The sequence below is a fragment of the Manacus candei genome, unplaced genomic scaffold (assembly GCF_025592945.1).
Source record: "Manacus candei isolate 608988 ecotype Guabito, Panama unplaced genomic scaffold, ASM2559294v1 h1tg000011l, whole genome shotgun sequence".
Classification (NCBI taxonomy): Eukaryota; Metazoa; Chordata; class Aves; order Passeriformes; family Pipridae; genus Manacus; species Manacus candei.
The window spans coordinates 18,927,132-18,951,840 of record NW_026138059.1 but is presented as its reverse complement, the minus strand read 5'-3'; the positions used below and the strand labels follow the sequence as shown (position 1 = coordinate 18,951,840).

The 24,709-nt window shown below is 36.2% G+C and overlaps 1 protein-coding gene across 9 annotated transcripts in view; it reads right to left on the bottom strand.

Moving 5' to 3' along the window:
• ADGRB3 (adhesion G protein-coupled receptor B3) overlaps positions 1-24,709 on the bottom strand; it is a 459,474-nt gene that overhangs the window by 41,891 nt on the left and 392,874 nt on the right. For all 9 annotated transcript variants that reach the window (XM_051777697.1, XM_051777703.1, XM_051777706.1 and 6 more), the window contains 2 exons: positions 3,882-4,032; positions 3,256-3,325 (listed from right to left, as the gene is read on the bottom strand). In XM_051777697.1, the coding sequence (XP_051633657.1) occupies positions 3,256-3,325; positions 3,882-4,032 (221 nt within the window). The remainder of the gene's footprint in view (positions 1-3,255; positions 3,326-3,881; positions 4,033-24,709) is intronic.

Below are 24,709 nucleotides of genomic sequence, written 5' to 3'. Positions count from 1 at the left end.
AGAAAGCTCAAGTATATGCATTCAAATAATTTACTTAGATCTGACATCCAGAAACATTCACATCAGAATCATGCATATGTTCTTTATTTTATAGTAGTGGTTTTGTACTTTTGAAAACTAAGTAAATTAAATGCAAGCACATCATAATATTAATGGTCTGTTAGGGCTGGTATTCACACTACAAAGAATAAAATTGTTTTCCACTGCAACGAAGCCATGTGAAAACTGTCACATGAACCCAAATGCACCAGTGTGCTAAATTCTGGAACGATAAATGGATGCAAATAGTTCCTATCTGCCATGGTGTTAAAAACTTAATACGCTTCAAGCTATTATACATCCTACCTCAAAAATCAACTACAACAGTAATGTTCAATTTATTTTTGTAATGTCAAAAAAATGCTTTCAAAATTTTCTGCAATTTTTCTTGCTATTTTTTCCAAAGGTATGTTAGGTATGGTCAAAATCTTTCTGAGAGGGGGCAATGTACTCATAGTGCATTTCCTCATCAGTATGAACTTTTAAACTTATGAAAGGTGATCACTCGGTGTAATTAAGGTATGTAATTAAAATTTTTGTGTTTATTGGGAGACAGAAGAATCAGTTCATAAAAATAGTTGATGTGTTGTATTTGAAAGTTAATTTCAGATACCTGTGCTGAAAAAAGTGTCAGGAAGGTTGGGTTTTTTTGCTTTGTTTTGGTTTTGTGGGGGGTTTTTTGTTTGTTTTTGTTTTTTGTTTGTTTGTTTGTTTGGGGTTTTTTGGGGTTTTTTGTTTGTTTGGTCTTGGTTTTTCTTGGTGGGCTTTTTTTTTTTTTTTTGGGGGGGGGGTGTTTGTTTGTTTGTTTTTAAATAAAACAAAACCAGTTTCTACCCTAAAAATCTTTAAGACCAAAGGAGAAGTGTTCCTTTCCTTTTCCATGTCCTCAAGTAAAACAGTTGCTGAAAAGAGTGATTTCCATTTAGAAGCAGAGCTGGTAAAAATGTAGATATTGTCCTCTTTTCTTTACACCATCTGAATTTTCAGCAGTCTGGATTTTCACTAATGTGTGACATCATTATTGCAACATATTCCACATTGCCTAGTTAATGACTCTGAAATTCACTTTTTCCCATTCTTTTTCTGTTGAAGACATTCTGAAGATAGATTTTCAGGTGCCCTTACAACACAAAGCAATTGTCAATTTTTTACTCTTTTTTCCATCTTCTTTTCTATTTCTCTGCTCTGATAGCTTTTTTTCAGTGTTTTATAGTTGGTTTTATTCTATTCTCCTGTTTTGTCTTCTTTCTCCCTGATGTGCACATAGCAGAAAGCCATATAAATTGATTAGTATTAAGAGCAGCCACTGGTGGTTTTATAGGATCATGCTACATGGTCATAAAATTCTGCTGAGTGATGAAGTATCTGTACACTTGCTCCTGTGTCCTGTACATTTCGAGAGTTGTTTGATGCTCTCCAGTAGTACGGTTTCTTCTCTTAAGAGAGCATGGCAAGAACATGACCACAACAGAATTTTAATTTTTGCTGATATAATGAATTCCTAGAACTAGTACTGAATGTAAACATGAGTAGTTCATGCAGGTTTATTAACTATAACATGTAGTAGTGATGCTTTCATAGCTGTGATCATCTGAAGAGAGGTAGCAAAAATATTTATTAGTCTTACAGTAATAGCTGGGAAAAGCTAAATTTGAAATCTGGGAGAGGAACTGTTACATATACAGAGACCTGCTCTTCTTTACTTTACAGGTTACCCTTAATGAATGATTTGTTGCTTTGTCTGAATATTTCAGTATGTCCCCTTTTAAAAATGCATTCAGCTCAGGAAGGAAGCAGGAAGCAATGGTAACTAAAGCAAGTGCTCACATATGAATGATTTCGGTAGAAAATCCTGCAAGGGACAAAGCTACATCCCCAGTGGTGTCTTGACCTTGTTCTTTGGTGATTTGTAATTCTCACAGCCTATATGGTTCTTCAGTCCTGGTTCAAGGACTAAATAATAAAAAAGCCAGCAAGATAAGCACAATAGTTAGAAAAATGTCAGAGGAGAAGGTCCTCAATGTAACACCCAATAGAGAAATAAGACCATCATTTCACTTGCCACCTCTAAGTGCAAGTTAAGCACTTCCATTACATAAGACATTCCTAATTAAAAAATTCAAGATGCATGTTGTCACCATTTAAAACTAAAAAAGTTCAGTGGTTAGAGCTGGTATTCCAGAGGAGATTTGGTTTTGAATCCTTTCCCATCCAGTCCTGGAGTGAGGGCTTGAAGCCTCCCCCGCCATGTGCCAAGATGGTGAGACACATAGGGAAAGGAGGGGGAATCCTGATCTCACTCAATGATGATGCTAAGAGGAATAATTAAATATTCATTGAAGTGAAGTCTTGACCTAACTCATCCTCATCTCTGATGAATGCCCTCATTAACAGACTACGGAGTCATATTTCCTCTCTTTCTGTCCAGATGCATATTTAATTTCTTAGGCAACGTGAGGAGAGCTCCAAATAGGCCAACCAAAGGAAACATACTCTTATATATATAATGGTGTTTGGAGCTCTCCACTGGTAGGAGGAAGGCTCAGCCCCAGCTCCTTCTTCATCAGAAGACCAAAGGGCAGTCTTCTGTGGAGTGAATTTTCCACGGTGCTAAATACACACTTGAACCAGCCAGGTGGCTAAACAGGAAATGTATTGGTTGAATGTAAATGAAGTGCACAGATTTCCTCCTGGCTGTCTCTCAAGTAAAGCCTTGGATCAGGCTCTCCAAGAGAGAGGGGCTGGATGGGAGAACTGTTTTTACACGTCTGCAGGGCTTTGGCTCCAAACAGCTCATGAGTATTAAAGTCAAGGTACGCACTTGGTGCACAGAAACCCAGGTGCCAAAGAGACTCTTGCCAGTACAGTTTCAGACATGTTTAAAGGCTGGTAGAAGCTAGCCATAACATTTAACATTCTCTTTTGTAAATCTATTAAACGTTAGGTGTCTAAGTGGACCTAATCCTCCGTGTTTCTTAAAAGCTTGCTATTTCAAAACTTCACAAGAAGTCCAGGGTGTCTGGTGCTTTGCTGAGCTCAGTCCAAGACTGGCATACTGTTTTCTCTTTGTTCTTTTGTGGATCACTCAGTCACTCTTAGGCCAGTTCTGAGTGTGAATGGATAGCTGTAGAGCCTTTAGCGTATGCCAGGCAGTTCCTGATGGGTATGACAATCTTGATAATTAAAAACATATTTTATCATTTCAGATTGACTTACTAGTGGGCTGTTCCATATCCTTTTGTCTTGGTAAAGCCTATTGATATTGCAACCACTAATGCTGGCAATCCTGAAAAAAAACAAAACAGTAATAATCATCAGATGCTGAGTAAAATATCGCTGTTTTGCCTGGACAAAAAATGACAGGGCAAGCTAATGCAAAATGGCCAATTTTATATGGAATGAATTATTTAATGAAGCACAGTTGCAGGATTTGTTTTTCTGAAGCACTGGTAGGGAGGAGGACACTGTTTTCTGCCCACGGTGTACCACTTTGATGTACTTAAATTACTGGTACATTTGTCAGGTCTTAAAGAGAACTAGAAGGAGACTTCATCAATATTCAGAGAAGTTTTTGTCTTGTTTTATTTTGATTTCTTGATATTACAGTACTTTGCTGAAAATCTTCTAAAATTTTGTTAAAACATATTTATAAAAGAATGCTACAATATACACCAGCAGAGCTTGAGCTTGAGATAAAGTGGAAAGGCTCCTTACCTAGTTTTCTTTTTAGTAACATGCTGTCTGCTTTCAGGTTAAATGAAGGAAATTATTATATTCCTGACACTGTTGCTGCATTAAATTTTTCATTCCAATGATTTTTAGGAATAATTTTACTGCCTTACCCCATCCAAGGCACAGGAAACGTTTCCTTATGAGCCGTGTTCTAATTTTTCCAGTAACAGCCATGTATGACTGCCACGCTTCTGTCAAAACCCAACAGAATGAAGCTAAGAAGAAGAAGTGTAAAAATGCGGTGGTTGTGGTGCAGATGCCCTGCAGGGAGCAAAGAGAAGCTCATGCTGAATACTTAGGGACACTCATTTCTCTTTTCAATTCAAAGAATTGTCATATTCTATCATCTTGACCTTTATCTTTAGCATCAACTCTCCCTTTATGATGTGGTGGCCATAAAGAGACAGAGAAGGAGAGATGTTGATGGGGATTAAGCAGAAGAGGATTTGACTTGTTTTCCCAAACACTGAATGTTTCAAGCAGAGACAAAGAACACAAAATAAATCACGCTAGTAGAATTTTCTCTGCACATTTACTTTGACCAGGGATCATCAAAAAACCATTCTGGTAAGCCAGTTATAAGTTACTGATTATAAAATCTCACTACGCTGAACAAAGAAAATATGGGGATTCAAATGCTCCTAATTGCCAGTTATATTTTCTTTCCTCCATGTAGAAAGACCTTGACTATAAATCTAAATTTTATGTAATAGATTTTTTGATTTTTTGAATTTTTTTATTTCAATCTTATAGAACATCAACCCATTGGAATATACCACCTTAGATCTTTTTAGGTTGGTTTAAGTATCATAACCTTAACAATTATCCTGGATATTGTTTTTATGGGTATCAGTCATTTGTCATCTGAAAAGTATTTTGAGCACGTGCAATCAGTTTTCTTTTGTGACTGTAGTCCTTAATTAAACTTGACATTGTAGCTTACATAAATGAGCTTCTTGGCATAAATGATGATCTGCCCTCCACTGTGTTACTTAAAATGCCAGTAGCAGGCTATAAAATGCAGTCTGCATCGTACCCCAGAACCAAAACCAATCCAGTAATGTTGAAAATATCCTTAGCACAATCTATCACAATTTAAACCATCAAAATTATGTCAAGATTAAAAAACAGTTCACACCCCCAGTATTAATGATGCAAATTTATAGTTGAGAAATGTAGATATTACTTTATGATTATTTCCTTATGCATCATACACATCTAATAGCTACCTTATGCTTAGCCTTTTATTAAGGTTAGTCAGTTCTTTTTTACTAAAATCCCAATCGAGCAAACTATTTAGGGAGAAAATATGCACCTTCCTAGTTATATATAAGTGCTTGCATATATTGTTGGATAAAGGCTGGTAGGAAGGATATGACATATATGACACCCATATATCACAGCATGCATGTTTTTTAGTTCATTTTCTATTCTTAATTACTTTAAAATAAATTTTGTTTTGAGTTTTCTGTGGTGTTAATTTTCCCAGTTTCTTATCTGAAATCAATTGTTATGGTTCACTTCAATAGTTATCTCAAATACATAGCTGATAGCTGATACCATCTGATACTAGCATTAGCTGATATCAACCTCTTTCAAAAATTTATGAACATTAAGTCAGAACTTAATGATTTCCTGCTGAAATTTACAGGTGTGACAAACACCTTGCCTTCTAATCCTGGGTCAAATTGTCTATTTAAATCTAGGGAAAGCGGTTCTATATAATTATATGCAAGAGAATTATTGTTAATATTAAAAAATGCAAGGAATGTAAACTGGAAAAAACCAGCAGATCCTGAAAATGCACTAATCATTCCACCCTAGGTTTTGCCACTAATTCTTATGTTCAGATGTCCCTAAGGTATATGGATTCATAAAATCTATCCAGTTAAAGCCTGACTAGCAGTATTTCCTGTATACAAACAAAAATTCCATTTATTTAAAATTAAAGCTCTGCATTGAAACACAGAATAAATATAACAGAAAATGCAGAAATTGCCTTCCTTTAACTAGCTGGTTCATATGTTACGAATTCCTACAAAGTAACTTTAATTTGCTTTCCTATCAATGTTCTTGCGAAAGCTAGCATGTTCTGTTGGAGAAGAATTTGACAACCAAATTACTTTTGAGGAATATTAAAGAATCTTTTAGGAAAGAATTGCATAGGTAAAACATAGCATTACTCTGAAAAAAATATACTATTTCTCTTACAAATAATGCAAATACAAACATCCTGATCTTTTTGGTGAAAACATTGCTAACTCTTATGGTTGACTTGAGTACAGATTGTAGGATTTAATTCATAGTTTATCCCCTGTATTGAAGGAAAGATAGATGATGATAATCTAAGACAAATGTGGACGTGGCTATTGTTGAAGAAAGAACTGTGATGAAAATGTTAATGATCATGTTGAGCACAAAACGAGAAGACAGAAGCAAGTTTTATGAAAAGTGGTCTGTGCTCTAGCTGGAATATATGACTGCTGATTAAATCTAACTCTCCTGAGTAGCAGACAGGGGTCTTTAATGAACAACAATGGTAAGTCTGTATTACTGATATGACAGCATATTTGCATCATATGCCATCAGAAACATGCAAATCAGTCTCAAAACATCACCTAACAACCACTGTGGGATCCTGATGACAGACTCGTGTGCTGGCAGTGCTTGCAGTGAACTCAGTCTCCCTCCTTCTCCAGTCAGAGAAGCAGTCCTGGCAAACAAAACCTGGCCCTTCCCAGGCATAGCCATGGGTTCAGCATGGTTATCCAATACCACACTGGAAATCTGGCTTTTACGTATTTCTTTATTCTTCCTCTTCAATAAATAAATAAGCAAACAACACTGTTCAGTCTGGGAAAGTGTTACATCTGGGAAGCCAATTTCCAAATAGGAACAAAAATTCTTTTTCACCAAACATTATTATTAAATGGGGCATTGAGTATGTCTAAATTTAGTGAGTATTTATTAATATTTTTTTCATTCTCACCAAGTCATGGACTACTTCCAGTCGCTCCCTCCTCTCCTCTCCTTCCTTACAAAGGACCAGTACCTCCTCTCACCTTCCTGCAGATGCAGCAGCATCATTCATGGGCCTTGTGGCCCATCACTCACAGAGAACTACAGTTTGTCAGCATATGGGCACCAGGATATAGTGGTACACATCTTCCCCACTGCTTTACGACATGTTTCTTATTTGCTTCTCGTTCTAGTTTATTAAAACTCACTGAATTAATTACATATGCTGAGCACCTGTCAACTTGCAACAAGATGAATTTTAACAGCCTAATTTATTATTTCTTCAAGACTGAAATTAAGTCAACTTCTACTCTAACCTCCTCTGCCTCCCATTGCTCTTGCTCTCAGCCCCCCATATTTAATTATAATTACAAGTGGGGGAAGGGAGTTCTTTTCAGTCCTCAGAATGCCTAGTTTCATGAACTTTAATTGAGTCTCAGGTGTTTAGCTATCTGGAATATCTAAGGAAGACCATTCATCCCTTTTTAATAAACAATATACTATTGAAAGCAAGAACACACACCAGGTATCAAATTATTTCCTTCTCTTATACTTGTAAGACATTCACTTCAAATGAGTGTACTGAACACAGCTGGGAAATGTAAAAAACAGTAGAAATTCAAAGCTACTTATTCTAGTAATTAATATTTTTAATGTAAGAATGATGAATAAGAGAACACATCAATTTTTATGACCTACAAAAGTAGGTCATAAATGTAACCCTAAAATAAGAATTTATCAAAAATTTTTGAGCATCTGGCTGTTGTGTTTTGGGTTTTTTTTAATAGAACAGTGAGATTTTTTTAATACTAGAGTGTTTTTCTTTTTTTTATTAGCAGTTCCACACAATGTTCCACACAAAGACAAAGAGGGCTAAGTAAGGACACCTGATTTGTCTTGCCCTGAAACAGGTTCTTTTTTCTTCAAAAAACTTGTTGCCTATCTCTAAGTTGTGATAAACAGTATAAGAATGGATGCTATTGGAAAATAAACATGAAATTTGAAATCTGCATCGGTGATAGCAAAATGAAAAGGACTAAAATCCACTCAGCTGGATTATCTAAGGAAGTAAAAGTGAGAAGTAGTAGAAAATCATTTAAATAATAAAATTTCTTGGAGATGGAAAAAATCTTGCCCTTGACTTATCTCTGAGGAGATAGGCCTAAAGAGATAAATTAAATGGGTGCTAATTTTATTCTTATGATGTTGTGACCATGCACTGAGTTCACAATGAACACTTAAAGACCACAATAAAGAATAAATGAAATAAAGGACAAACAAAACAAAAAGAATGCAAAGGGCATAGTAAGGAACAGAAAAGTAATTCTATGACAAAATTGGTGTATTTTATGGTGTTTTTTTGTGACTCTCAAATCCTGAACTATGAAACAGTTTATCTTTTCCTTCTCTAAATCAAAAATATATATTCATAAAAGAAAATGTCGCTTATTATTCTTAATTTTATTTTTTGTTATTTCTTATTTTTAAACTGATTTGCTTCAGGAACAGCAGACACTGTCAGAATACAGGGATACAATATATTGGTCAGATAATATTGAAGGCTAGATTAAATACTTATTTATGGAGTAAACTGCCATGATAAAATAGACGGAATTCAGAGACTGTGGGACAAAGAAGCAAGAACTGTCTTCTCAGGAGTGTTTTTCTGGAAGGAGGACATATTTTCAATCAGAAAAATATGGCAAGGGAGACTGTCTCTTTAGTTGCAAACATAGTTGAAACTGTTAAGATCTTAAATGCCTGAAAAATCATAGTTGTAGTCTTTCATTAATATTACTGGCATCATAAAACTCTGAATGTATAATTTAAAAAACCCAATGTTCTTTTATTTCAACAGGCTCAACTGCTGCTAAAACCCCTTGTTCAAGCGGAGAACTTAGGAAATCTGACACTCATATTGAAAATAGCAATGCAGTGGAAATAATTGTACTAAAATAATGTTATTTGCATTTTCAACCAACAGCTATGAAACTGTTTACTTTAATGAACTCTCAGAAAAACTTCAGGATGTTATAAAAATCTTTTCCAATGTCCTTAGCAGTTGAAGGTTCAAGTTGAAGGCTTCATTACATTGTGTTCTGATGTCCGACATGATAGTCCAAAATAATTAGCATTTGACTTCATGAGCATTTGTGTGATGAGCTATGCACAGTTAATCATTATACTGCAGGATTCTCTATGTGGTACAAGACAATGTGAATGGTAGCCTTTATTTGGATTTTAAAAGCAAACTACTTTTTTAGCACAGCAGCAGTAGGTTTTGAGTAGTTAGGTGATTTCCCTCACAAAGATAATGAGTGACAAGTAAGGACACTCAATTTTTTGTACTTCTACTCAATCATTTTTTTGCCCACAACAAGTAAGATGCCTTTCTAGCTTCTGATAAATAGCACATAAGCTGGCTATAAATGACCCAGCTGTTTCTGCAGTTTCTTTGGTTTAGTTTACAACTATATTTTCACAAAGGACATCTTTATCATCAACAGCGCTGCAATCCCAAGTTTAAATGTTATTTTTGGTTTTGGTTTTGGTTGGGGTTTTTTTGTACTCATGTGCAAGTTATCACAACAGTTGATAAATTTTGGGACCACTTCACGTGCCCAGTCTCAGGGTGCAGTAAAATTTTTTCAATTATTTTGATTTAAGGCTTTTTTTTCCTATTTAAGGTTCATTTTTCTTCTCTTCTGGAGTCTGTCTTTTTATCTGACACTATAACTGCAGTGATCCTAGTGCAATATTGTAAGTATGTCTGAAAGCAAACTGACACTTCAAAATTGTAAGTTTTCTCTGCATTTGTGCTTTCCGTATACACTTTAAATATGTCTTCTTATTTCACCTAAAGTTTCTCTACATACTTTACTGACAAATTCAGTTCCTGCTCCTCTTTTACCAACATTGACCTCAAAGGGATTTCTGGAAATCATCTCTCTGTGAGTAAAGCACTCACAATCTTTTTTGATGCTTACTTATGAGGATTAGTAAGAATGTCCCCCATTTTTTCCCAGGTGCAGAGAGGGTTGGGCTTATGAATTGATCAGAGAAGGTTAGGTTCATGGTCAGTTTCAGGAGTGGGGTTTTATAGTGAGTAGTGTTTTGTTGGAGGGTGAGTTAGTTGGGGTAAATAGTAAGAGTCCAGCAATAGAAACGCTGTTCATATCTGATCCACTAAAAGTATACAGACCCTTCTTTTTAGCTTCTGCCCTTTGCAGTTACTTTTCTTCAAAGTTCTCCCTTGATAGCTGTCAATTCTATCAGCCATATCAATAACCTCTGCATTTAAAGCTGATACCATATAGTAGTGATTTGGCATCCCTCAGTTATGTCTGTAGAGAACTGCTGCTTTTCATTCAAATTAATTCCCATGTTAGTCATTATTCTTCTCCAGACCTTATAATGTACATAGTACAAAATCATTCTATCAGCTAGATGTGAAAGAATAGGCTGCTGTCTTTTGGGATGGAAAAGAATTCCTTAAAGGAGTTTGCTGCTGTTCAAACCTTCCTTTTCCTGTCATATGGCAGAATGTCCATGCTAGTAACAGTAAAGGTATCTTTTACTCATTGGCATGTGCATAAATTGTTAGTGAACTCCTTGGCACAGCTCTGACCTGGGCCAAAAATTGCTCTCCCAACCCAGGCCCACACACAGACTGAAAGAAAGCCTGGGCCAGGAAACCTGTGTGATGGTCAGCTTGCACACAACTGTTTGCCCGCCCTGGAAGGCTCAGCTATAGGGATGGAAGCCATAGTGTGCTAATTTGCATCAGAACTATAGAAATATTTGTGGCTCATTTTGGTTACTAGGTGGAATAGAGGCAAGAAGTTCAGCTGAATAATTCATATTATGCTCAGCTATGACTAACATATGAGACAGTAAAATTCATTTCGTGTTTATGGCATTCTCTGGAGACTGTCAGTGCAAAGTGCAGGTTTGTATTGCTTAACTCAGAATTGCTTTCTTGGTGGCATGCCTACACTAAATTGAAAGCCAGGTGGAAGGCAGTTCTCATATGGTTTCCTTACACTCGCATTGATTTTAGTCTTCCTCCTGGTTTGGATTGTTATTGCCATGTTATATTTAAGCAAATGAGCTCTGTACAAGCAGTATCACAGGACAGGTTACTCAGAGGCAACTTAATTTCTTCTATTACAAAACCTGGGAAGGAAATCTCTTCCGTTCCTGCCTTTGTACTGTGAACATGTATATTTTTCTGGGCAGGTAGGAAATGAAGAAATAGGGTCCTCTACTACAGGATTAATTCAAAGGTGAGTGGAAAGATTCCCATTAATTTAAGTGGGCTTTATACTGGGTGTTACACCTATAGAATAAGGAATGAAAGGTGCAAGAGCAGAGGCTTGTGATCTTACTGATATTTCTAAGTGTTTTAAATGTTTACAAAGTATTGGATAAATATTTTTCTGGTAAGTGGGTATGGTCTACTTCACATCACGAATTTATTATGTTGGCTTTGATGTTAAACACTTTAAACAAGGTAAATGTGAACTCTGTCAGGACAACATAACTTAATATTTTAACTGTGGCCTCACAGGAAAGTTTTTTGAAGTTTCTGAAACTCAGATCAGCAGGTTTTCAGGCAAATATAAAAGAAGAATAAGAAGCCCTTTAAAACTGTGAAGCATAAAATCAATTTAAATACAAATTTTTCAATTCCTTCCCGACTAATTAGTCTCAAATTGTTACCACAGTGTTGTAATAGTGATTTTTCACTATGCCAGAGGACATGCTTTCCTAGTTGTCTTCTTGTTTGTTTTTTTTGTTTCTTTGGTTGGTTTGCTTTTTTTTAAAAAAACCCAACCCTTTTGAGTGTAAAGTAATAATGCTCAGTTTAGGTAAAAATGTGGAAATCACCTGCATGCTTTGTTAAAACAACTTCTTCATTACTGAGCTATTGAGGAATGACAATAAAAAAATTAAATCGAAGGTGACGCAGCCTTGAAAAATTGATTTATAAAAATAGCCTTTAGAGGTTTTGCACTATTAACTCTGAAAGATTTATTATTTAAAGATGGATAAAATATAGATTTGTGCATAAAATATAGGTTTGTGTTCTGAATTGATAGGCAAGGAAAATCAACCTGGTCTACGAAAACCATTGAAGAATTAAACTTATTAAATTAGTACATCATTGTGGGTAATAGCAATATAGAAGCAGAACTGAAGGTTCAATGTGAACAGAAGGGACTGGACTGATATCGATGAATGCCCAGTTTGACCTGAAAAGTCTCTGTAACTGGAGACAAGATAAAAAAGAAAATGCATGCTGTCTGTCAGAGTGGTACTACTGGACTGTCAGAAACACTTGTGTTTACTTGGGAACTATGCAAATTAAGGTATGCACTATGGATAAATAATAAAAAAGCTTCACTGATGTTATTATACTTTGGTTTTCAGGACAGTTGTTTTTCAGGAACTGTTTTTAGTTCTGAAAATTCCATATTGCTTAAATTTTAAAATATGGAATGTGCAGTATGCTCTCTTAAATGAAGACAAATGCTCTTGGCAGGTTTGAAGAGATATAATAATGAGACAACTGCATTAACATGAAGCAAAAGTTGTTTGGCTGTAACATACAATGTGCTGTATAATCATTTCAGTTTACCACATAAATATAGCCAGCTTTTTAGATCTCTCTTTGGTTTGTTGCAAACAAAAATATTTGTTTGCATTAGCTATATGGTTATACCTGTTTGGAGAAGAATGAAGAATACAAGAGCCAACAATTAATTAGAATGATGACCAACCCATGTTCCAAAGGTCCCAAGTCCTCCTAACTTTAATTTATTTAAAATTTCACAATGAGAGCTGTGTGAGCAGCTAGGGGCAATGAGCCAGGATGGGTAATGAAGAGGTGATTGAGCTAAGCACAAGGGTTACACATGAGTCAGCAATGACTGCACCTAAAGAAAAGAGTGGTTCAGAGCACAGTTGAGAGGAATGTCCCTATGGAGTTCTGAGGAAAAGAGGATGAGACGTCCAGGCACCGACACAGGCAAGGAATTGAAGAAGTTTCCTTGAAGGGATGGCATAACATAAGAAGGTAGCAGAATGGATTCAAATTCCTACAAGAGGATCCAAATGCAGCCAATGGAAACTGATGTCCTGCTGAAAAAAATTACAAATTCTGTCTACCATTGGGTAGACAGAAAATACTGCCTTGTGTTGCCACTCAGTGCTACATGGGTAAAAACTGACCCAGTGCTACATGGGTAAGAACCTTTTCTTTTAGGAAAATGTGATTGTCACTTAAATATTTCTACTATTAAATCAGATCATCTGTTTGCTCTATTTTAAATTTTGATCTTATTTGCTAACAATAAAATTGCTGTAATTTTAGGGAGTTTCCTCAGCAATCAAAATGATGACTAGAATGAGAAGTTCAACAACAAATCCTGCAGTTGCCTTTAATTTAGTCTGATAGTGATGATTATAATCCTGTCATATGAAAACAGTCCATCTTCTTGTCTGGAATATTGTTGTCAGCAAAGATTCCTTCTCTGCATACCCGAAAGAGTTTCATCCCTTAACATGACTGACTGAAACCACTGAACCAATAGCTTTGCTACACTGTTACAACAGTACCATTTGTCACCCATCTTTATTCTTTTAATGTTTATTTTTTGATCATAGTTGCATATGTAGGCCTTAAAAGTCTATATATAAAAAATAATAATAACAGAAAAAGGATGATTTTGCCCCTAAGAGCACTCTTAGTTTCCAGCATGCCCATTTTTCCTTCAAGGACAGTGTCTTCTATGATTAGCAGTATGGAGACAGTGAGTAATGGTCCCTTTTGAGAGAAGTAGTTTAAGTCCAAACCAGAAATAATCCATGAATGGGAGATAATATCTCCATTATTGTGGAAATACAAAGTCTTCTCATACCACATAACTTCTTTTATATTTAAAAAATAAGAGATAAAACAAATTTTTTAAAGATACACTATGGTTACATATATTTGTACTTGCAAACAAAATGGATGAGAAAGCACTCACTCATCCTGCAGCCAGCTGTAATGATACAGAAAATGTCTGTATCAGTAAATTTCTTTGTACTCCAAAATAAAGTGACCACATCCAAACAGCCTGCTGTCACTGGTCCCTTGCCAGTTCCAGCTATCCCAAGCACAGGGCATTGACTGGGATAATGCTAGCTAGTGCAGGACGAACTAATACCAGGAGGCACGCTGATGCATCCAGAACCCGGATGACTTCATGCCAATGCTTGGCGTCGGTCACATCCACCTACAGAGGCATGTAGAACACTTTGACTTTGTTCTCTTACCCAATAAAACATGTGGTGGGCTTTAGCAAATGTGTTGGGCTGACCTCAGCCAGCAGCTAAGCACCCACCCAGTCACTTGATCACTCCCCCAGCAAGATGGGGAAGAGAACCAGAACAGCAAAAGTGAGAAAAACCTGTGGGTCGAGATAAAGACAGTTTAATAAGTGAAGGGGAAAAAAACTGCACCGAGTGATGCAAAGGCAGTCACTCACCACCTCCCACCACCAGACTGTTTCCCAGCCAGTCTCCAAGCAACAGCTACCTTTAAAATACTGTCACCAGTTGTATTGCTGAGCATGTTGTCATACAGTATGGGATATCCTTTTGGTCATTTGGGGTCAGCTGTCCCAGCTGTGTCCCCTCCCAGCTTCTTGTCCATCCCCAGCCTACTTGCTGCCAGGGCAGCTGAGAAATGATCTTGCTGTGTAATCACTGCTCAGCAGTAGGCAAAACATCACTGTATTGGCAACACTCTTCTATTAAAAAATCCAAACCAGAGCACCATATAGGATCCTGTGAAGAAATTTAACTCCATCCCAGCTGAACCCAGTATGGGAACCTAACACTGAACCCAAATGGAGTGTGTAAGTGTGTATGTGTGCCCCCATACATGCCTATGAAGAGAGGATAACAAAGGCTTTTGAATCAGTGTTCATACAATGTATAGACTTACACATACAAACAGGCACTTTTTAAAAAATTAACACAAATTAATCTGAAAGTTGTTAATGGGATACATATGTGTACGTATGTGATTTAACACAGTTTCATTTAGTTGAAAACCTGATTTTCTTTTTTTTTTCATAAATATGTATTCTTTCCCTGCAGCCTTAGAATCTGAGCACACATTATCACAGTTGCAAAGCAAGTGGAGGCAGAGTGACCCTTAGACATCTTATGCATTGCAAAACAGTGTTTTCAGCAGACAGAAGACAGAGGAGACTGCTTTACAGCTCTATATCAGATCTTGTCAACCTATGTATGTGAGAGTGAATGCAGAGTGAGAGGAAAGAACAGAATCTCCAATTTGGGCAACTGGCAGTGTCCTAGTTCAGGTGTAACACAGTAAATGCAAACTTAGTATACAATAGCATCATGAATCACATTAATCCCTCTTATGGTCATGATAATAATTTCTAATGCCTTTATTGCATTAGCCATGGGTTGTTTTGGAGGTCATCCATTTTTTTTTTTTCACTTCATGCAGAGATACACATAATGGCAATGAAGCTGCCTCATCCTCAGGTTTAAATTATATCTGGAAGAAAGAAATTCCTAATAGAGGGCTTTATATGTAAAACATTACTAAAAAATAGGTTATAAATTTAGAGTCGCTCTAAATACAGAAGAGGGAAAACTTTGAGTAATGAAGTTTTTTTAATTATAGTAATGAAATCTCAGTGATTTTCACGTAGAAGAAAGATTTTATAGCAATGGATTCATGTGCACACTGAGGAAATCAAAGGAGACAGCTTCTGGTCATTTTATACTATGGTTACTGGGATGGTGAGTAATTAGGTAATCCATGGAAGTTGAAAAAGAAAAGCAAGAGTATCCACAACCAGAGAGAAGAGGTTGTGAATATACATGCATATGGAAGTTTGATTAAGAATGGGAATGAGAACAATAGGTTAAAAAGCCAACTTCTACACTCAGATAATATTTTGACATTAGTTTCCTTTCATCACTTGCAGAAGAAAGCAAAATGGCAGGAATTTTTTTGTCTTATAAAAGGTAAAACCACTTATGCTGTTTGTACTTTTGCATTGTCTTCTAGCAAGGGGGAAATTCTGTGTGGTATCGTATTAAATCAGTTCTCTTTATCTGCCATGTTAACCCAGTAGTATAAAAGGTTTAATATTTATGACAAAGCAGTATGGAAACTTTCATGATGATTATGTTAGCATAATTATAAAAATCTGTGAAGTTGTGATTATTAAAGAAGAACACTGTGAAAACCTGCGTGTTTTAAAGAAACAAAGGAGGAAATGGTTTTGTAGAGCACTCAGGTGCCGCAGGAGTTATAACTAGTAAAGGCTTCTCTATCATATTACTTTGAGCCAGATTTCTTTATTAAGGAGAATAGCAGGCTTTTTATTGGCCCTGGCTTTGTTGCCTGTATTCCACTTCCCTCTGTTTCTTCTCATGAAGCCACAGAAAAGGTTTAGTTGAGTTAGTTCACACGTGTGATGTAAGGTGAGGTGAATCAGCACTGGTCAACACAATCTGGAGAAGGAGCTGGGACATTATTATTGTTTAGATAGCACTGGTTCCTCATAGATACCAGCGAGCACAAGGTTCATCCTCCTATATTCTCTAAATACATTCTTCCTATGTGAGTCACTGTAAAGAGTCTTGTGAGGACCCAAAGCTCTCTGCAAGGCCTCGTATCTACTGGTTGCACTTTTGTTTAACTCCTAGGGAGTCTAAGAACATGAGCTTCCTGCTGGGAACAAAAGAGATTTCCAAATGAGGAAGGAAAAATTTTGTGGAGGGACACTGGAGAGTGTGCACAGCGATTTCAGCAAGATGAACTACAGAGAACTGGTGCCTAGCAACATGATAGCTTTCTCCAGGTGGGCATTATCTATCCTCTTAGATAATGCTTTCCAAGGAATCTGAAGAGCTTCCTATTAAAGATGCCTACAGGAATAAAAGAATTGCAGTGTCTCAAAGGATGCTATTTCAGGGAGAAGGAGGGAGCCAGAAGTCTACATGATCAGTATGAAGACAATCATATAGATTTCCCAGCTATGGACATCTAAGCAGCAACAAGAGAAAGAAGGAGGTGTACAAATCCCCTGCTATGAACACTTGTTTAAAACATATTTTATTCTTGTATCATATCGGACAAGATGGCCTGAGATTCCCATAGTTAATGGGAGCAGCTATTTAATCTGCTGCTGCACTCAGAACAGTGGCCACTCACACACAGAGAGAAAAGATATTAAGGTTTTGTAAAAAGCATTATATTCTCTAACAAAGATTACTGTGCAAATTAACATATATTTTACCAAAGAGAGGATGGACTTACATAAAACTACACCTTTATTGCTTTTAGTTCAGTGTTGTGAACTGTATGTGCTCTGTGCCTGACTCAGGCTGCAGTCTCCTTGAGAGAGGAGACCCTGGTGTTCTCCCTCTGTGTTGGTTCAGAGCCCAGCACTCCAAGACACCTGATAAACGTGATTGCCAATAATATAATCACTCAAGGCAATGCCTTGATAGAAGTGTAATTCTTGCAGTGTCTTTACCCCCGGAAATTTAATATAGCTTTGGGAATAAGTACCTCAGTGAAAGTCAGGTAGGAAAAGAGTTTGTTTTATATATTAGTCAAAGGGCAAACATAATTGCTCGGTTTACACAACTGCTAATTTATCTTCACCCTACATATCAGAAGAAGGACTGATTTTGCAATTATACTTACCTGAATTTATCATTGCTTAAAAAATTACTCGTGTGTTTCTGACTGCTTCTTGTCATCGATTCTAGCTCTAGTCAGCTTTAAGTGTGCTGCTATTTCCTGCTTCTTTCCTCCATTAATATTATTATTATTCTCGCTAGGAATATAATTTTTAAAGATATATTGTTTTCAGCCCTTGAAGATGGTAATGCTGTGATGGCTTTATGATAAGTGATTGCTGCTAATTAGTTTAGAACTAGTGTTGTATCAACTTCATCCAGATGAAGTGGGTATTTTGTGGCTTTTTTTCCCCTCTCCTATAAATAACTTTGTTATTTTTAGCCATTAAAATATTTTTAAAGAATATTTTTTATTCTACATTTATGTTGCCAGTTGTAAGACAGCATTCTGTCTATATGTGGCACAAAAGGATTGGTCGATTCTACTTACTTTAAAAAAAAAAAACTTTTCTGGTGAGAACACCCATTTTAATTACTCAATTGATCTCAATAAACTACCACCATACACATTTCAAAAGTTCCTCTAACAGTTTCTTATGCTAAATCCCAAATCATCTAATGTTAAATTTTCAATTAAATAAATTGCAGAGTTTATAATATTTGTAAGAAAATTGCTGGTGCTTAAAAATATAAGTACATTCTGATGAAGTTGAAATGATGACACTTTGGCTTGTATCACAGCACTCTGGTTTTCGCACAAAACATAACAGCCAACAGGATGCAGCCGATCATTTGCAATTTTGTCTAAGTGTTGGATACACATGAATCAGTCTCATCTGTGGGGCTTTTTAAAATTTACTTCCAGTTATTGTGAGTGACTGTAAAGACAAACAACTCTGCTCAGGATACAAATAATATGATTTGCATGCAAATAAAATGTTAAGTGTTAGATCTAGGATGCTCAACATATTATTTCATTTTTATGTCATTGATACACCACAAAAATTGAAATGTGGAACTCAGTGCTTTAGGATTTGAAGGTAGCCAAAGAAATAAATGAGTTTAAAGTGGATTAGAGAATAGCCTGACTGATGGATGCTTTGGATGGAGTCCTGACTCAGAAAATCTTTAAATTGCTGACTGCAAAAAGTCATGAAGGCATATCAGAGATAGGATCATTCATTCCTTGTTCCTGTAGTCTTTCCTGTATGGCTGGTTAATGTAGACAGCACAGTGAATAAGGCAGATCACTGAACTGAGCTGATACTGCTGTTCTTATGTTCTAAAGATGGCAGGTAGCAAAATTATACCAGATAATTTTAAAAATCAGGTCACTTCATGAGGGACAAGAATTCTTCCAGTGCAGAGAAAATCCCTTTCATCTACATAGTTGTGAAGAACAGGCACTGCTCTACTGTCTGTTTACGCAAAGGTCCAGATCATCCATAAAACTAATCTGTGCAGGTAGCCCAGACCAGCAACAGCTGCTTTCACTCCTACACTGCCCAGGAGTATCATCTCCACTTCATTATAGCCATCACTCTTCAATTTTAGCTTTTTTTCCCCTCCAATAAAGAACATAAGTTTTAGACCTACTGTTTGTACATTAAATACTTTGATTTTTTTATAGCTGAATGGGATTTTATAAAAACAAATTTCCTGTACTTTCATACAGATTTCTTTTTCTCTATGAATTTAATGGCCTTTTGAGGCAGTCATTTTAACAGTTCTCAGGGTATAGTCCTATTTCCTACTTGTTTGTGGGCTTTTTTCATACAACAGCAGAAGAGAGAGACAAAGATATAGTTAGCCAAATAAGGGGAGCTTAAGTATAAAGTCTAATATTAGGAACCACTTGTTAAGGCACTGAAAATGTGTAAATCTGCCAGTACAGTCAGGGAAACAACTAGCTGGGTGGCTGGCCTTTGACAATTATTTTATTTTCCTGTCTGTATTTGTCTCCACAAACTATAAAACAGTGATAATGACACACACACCACTCTCATCAAACACAGACTTGAAGAGATTAGAAAAATTATATATCTATGCATATTTGGAGTAATTGGATTGTAAGTTGAATGTATCTTTCTTTTTTCCTAGTAACTTTTTCTCAAAGAAAAGGAAAAAAGTTTGGTGGGATGTCTTTGAAATATCTATTTAAGGGAAAGGTCAAATATAAAGCAAACACCAATATACTCTTCCAAACTCAACAGGTGTTTGTATGGGGACATTGTGTTTTATATTTCTATCAATATCTGTCACTCAATGGAATAATGTCAGAAAGGGAAGAGAGATATAGAGATTTTTAAAAAAATCTAAATGGGCTAAAAAATGTTTCCATAGAGACCAATTCAGATACTATAAAAATAGCTTCATGTATTGTTGATATTGTCCTTTTGATTTCTGGTTTTCTACCTGACTGAAGCAGACAGACTCAGCAAGATGTCCAGAGTTGTCAAAGGCAAAGTAACAAATCCATGAAGGATCTCCCAGGTTATTTTGAGTCTGTGTCTATCTGCAAATTTGGGTTTAATTACTTGATTAAAAATCTAGTAACATAGCTCATGGAAGTCAGGCCAAGAAATTTGGCTCTTTATAGCTGTTTGGTTTTATAGGAGCTTCCTGGCGATTCTATAAATTCTTTTCTTTTAAAATGAAAAAGAAAAACTGTAAATAACTCCTCTGCCCCTTCATAATCACTGGAGTATTTTTCAGGAACAAAGCTGCTGTGCTATTGTTTCAAAATTGTTTTTTATATATGCTTATATTTTGGGGTTCTGGTTTATTTTTGTGAGTTGAAAAAAGAAATAGCATTCTTGAAATTGCTGGCTTGTGATATACATCTCTCATAGTCTTATTACATATTTGTAGCCAGTAAAAGCTATTTGGTCTTTTTTTGGGGGGGTTGGTGGGGGGTTTTTTCTGGCTTTTTTTTTTTTTTTTTTCAAGCAAAAGAACAAATTGATGATCAGAACATTTATTTAGGATTAATTTTCTGTTAACAGAAATATTTGGTTTCCCATTCAATTTTAATACAAGAATCATTGGCTGATCTTTCTTGTATGTGCTAGACACATTTCTTAGAATTCCACTTTTCTAAATGTATTTCTTTTCATTTAATTTTTAAAATAAGAAGTTTTTAGGAAAGGAATGCCTCGGTCACTGAAATAGACATGTTCAGAAAAACATTTCTTATAAAAATAAAAAGGACTAGGGATGTACATGTCTGTAATAAAAACGCACAACTGAGACTAGTAGCTGCACTGCTTCCCATTGTGGCTTAACCCCATTAAAAATGACCAAGTAAGCATTGAACTTGTTTAGTTTATCCGAGCCATTGGACCGGTTCACCTTGTTGTAATCCCTTTTTCTAGCCCCTGTTTTGAAATTGATATGACAGGCATACTTATACATCACTTCTTCCAGAAGTGAGGGATCGGAGACATTTTCTTTATTGTGTTTGCAAAGCTGCTAGAATTAATGGAATTATATCTGCTAAAATATATTGATAAACTTTAATGAAACAATCTTCCTAGAGCAACTGAAACTGAAGGGGCCAGATCTTTGCTCTCTCTGTGTCTTTTTGTAGTGGCAAGGGAGTTGTTCGCCACGGGAAATTTTAAAGCCATAATACTGACAGACATTTCATCCTCTTTGCCTATGGGATTGAAGTTTGGAGAAGGAAGGTTTGCAGGGCTCATCTGGCCCCTGCAGCTGGGCCTGGGTTAGAATTCCCTGCTAGGTACAGATGGGTTTGAGTGAAAAGGTCACCCTGATCCACAGCTTTTGCCCACACTGTCTGGGCAACAGATTTGTTTTGACTGATATTTCTGGTGTTGGAAAATGTCAGTTTGACCACCAGAAATAAGCTGTGTCTTTATATCAGGAGGTGAAGCAATAGGCTGGGCAGTGGTCTGTGCAGCTTTTCAGAGGAGAGGACCCTAAACTGCAGAAGGATGAGGACAATAAGCAGAAAGAATATCCCCATTTGAAAATTTTTTCAGCTGAAGCTCAAATATTAGGCCCAGTGACATAAGGAGTGGAAGGAATCATACTGTCTACATTTCTGAATGCTCTATATGTCCCTTCACAGAGTGTCAGTGGAAGAAAAGGTTACAACAAAATACAAGGGATTTTTCATATTAATAGGCTAGGCAGAAAGAATGTTAATTTGATAATGCCAAATTTACTTGAAGGTTCCAGGAGTAAGAGAGACAGGGGGGGAAAAAGAAACAGCTTTTAGCTGCTGCAGTTCAGTCTTGCTGAACCCTGCAAAAACAGAATGTTAAAAGCAGACACTAATAAAAGAAAAGATAGTTGGTAGCATCAGAGATGCTAATTTGCCAGCACAGCTTTATTTAGACCCAGATCTCACACTAGGAAAAGTGAGGTCTCACGAAGCCTTAAAAAATAGCAACACAGTTTACATGTTAGCAGCAAAAGAGGAATTTTATCAGGCAATATTGAGGAAAAGAGAAAGTCACAACTGTGAAGAATTAACCGAAGCCTATTATGGAAATTGTGCATTTGTAAGGACACACAGACAAGAACACGTGCTGTCTGTAGCTCACCGGGCATTAAATTGAATGTTAGTGACCAATCGACAGTCAGATGTTAGTGAAGGTTCCTGGCAAATCCACCTAGCTAAAGAATCTGTTTTATTGCACATCTGCATCAAAACCCTTGTCAGGATGCTGTATATCTAATGAGTGTTGGTCATGGACTTTCAGCACCTGAGCACCCCTACAACAATAATTCAGACTGTCTGTCAGTGTCTTTCCACTCTCCATAAGTAGAACTAGTTGTGGCTCAGAGACGGTCTCATCTGGAGTTCTAAATATCTGAATATATGACTAGAATGTGTACATTTACACTAGAGATGTTAACAAATATGGTAGATCGATAAACGCAGACTTGAGGTCCAAAAAATGGATATGTCTCTGAATGGGACTACAAATTGGGACATTCATAAGCATGACATGAATAAAATGGAAACTAAGATATTTTCTGGTAATCCTTTACTACCAAGGGTGTTTCTAATTTAAGACAATACCTGGCTATGATGAATAAATGGAGAAACTTTTACAAACTATTTTTAATTCTTACATTCACAGTCACATACATGACTTTAAAAAGTCAAAGAAAAAATACAAAATAAAAGAACAATTTTAATCCTATGTCTTTTTACAGAGTCATTCTATAACAACAGCAATGTTGGGCACAGCTTCTTGTGATCAGCATGCAATAGACAAACACCAAGTAGTTGGAAGAAGACCAGGCAAGAGTTATGGTAATGTGAAAACTCTTTACAGAAACTGACTGAAAACCTGAAGTGGAAAAGGAGACATTAGTAGTCAATTTTGTCCCCCTTGCATTTTAACATTGAAAAAAGCATTAACATTCAGTGGAATTCTCAGGTTTAAAATTCCTGCATGACATTCTACATTAGACTTCAAGATTTTGACTGATTTTTCTTCAGCACTGAACACAAAGGCAAAACCACTTATGGCAATGGCCACTATCCACCGCTTAAATTAGGCAGCTACCAACACAAGAAGAAAAGGCTTTAAAGAAAGGTTTTCAGGTCTACATTGACCTTGTCTTGGAAAAAATATCAGGATCTGACAGTTAATTTCAGCAAATTATAGATGAATAACTAATGGACTACACTTGCCGGAAACCTGCCAAATTCTGCCAAGGAGGGAAGTATTAGTGAAGTTGGCATTTAACAAACTTACTATTGTATTGGAAGGGCTTAATTGATTTGCACACAACTGACAGCCAAATTTTGAAGAGGTAGCACTGTCAAATCCATATTGTACTTCAGGAAGAGATCTCTTCCAAAACTTAAGTGACACCAGGATACAAGCAAAGTCAGTGCACCAAGAACAATAATCTATGTGGTAGCTTGTTCTGAGTTCGGACACTAGGACAATAAGGCAATGAAAGTAAGCAAACAAAAAATATACCTTTTCAGATTCTAGAAAACTCTTTCACAAGGAGTGTGTAGTGGTTTTAGTGTTGTTATTTTAGACTTTGTTTTAAGGTTGTTGTTTTGTTTCAGGGGTTATTTGTTTTCTTTTGTTTGTTTTGTTTTTTTTTCCTAAGAAGAACATATTAAAATTCCTGTAGCACTGACTTTGCTAGATATATCAGTTTGATTACAGTTTCAAGACCTCATCGCATGCACTCAAACTAAGTCAATATTTTCAAAATGCAGACCATGTCTACACTAGCAAGCTAAGAAGGGATAGGCTATGGGTTCAAACACCTGATAGGTGACTATCCATACTGCTGGAATCCTAGCATGATCATTGCCATGGTCTCTGCCAAGCAACACAGTTCTGCACAACACTCATCACACTCTGGACAGCACAGGTCAAAAGGTTGTATGGTTCAACCTGCTTCTTCTGGAAGGCAAGAGCTTGTACATATTGCCCTCAGGGTCAGAGAACATTTCCTGGACCATTTAGTTAATTACAGATGTACAGACAAAGCCACAGCCTCTGAAACCCTTGTAACAAAACATGGATCTTATTTTCTATTTCTGAAAATATTTGATTAATGCTTCTCTTACTGTCTCAAAGCTTGATTTAGAATCCAAAATTTTCAGAAGGTTTTCTATGATTTATTATTTTCCTCAAAAATATCGGGGCACATATTATATGAAATATTACCAATATCCCCTCTCACTCCCTGCATTTGTGAAGTAGGAAAAATAATAATTCCCTCCACAAGCACTGTCAGGACAAACACAGTCCCAGATACTGAATGACGAGAATCACATAAACTTTTATTGAGTCAGAGGATTTAAGGGAATTTTAAGTCAAAGACCAAACAATGTATTTACTAATTATCACTAATATCTTCATGGAAAATGTTACAAAAAGAGACAGCTTGCTTTGTCCTTTTTCTCAGACAAGCTGTCAGGAAATAATGTATCTCTATATTTCACTTACATAATTTAATAGATTGTTTTTATAGTAAAAGACTTTTATTCTTTTTCAGTTTTTTTCCAGATTCAACAATACCAACATCTTGCCCTTGTATTATCTGTGTGTAGTTCAACTAAAGCTGTAATCTTTTCAAATATTCTACTAGTTGAACTTCTCTGGCCATTGCATGCCTTAGTACGTATGCTTTCTCTTCATGAATAAGCACTAAGTGCCTTTGTATCTATATAAATATATATATGTATATATAGAAACTCTTGCTTAATATGAGCACAAAGTGG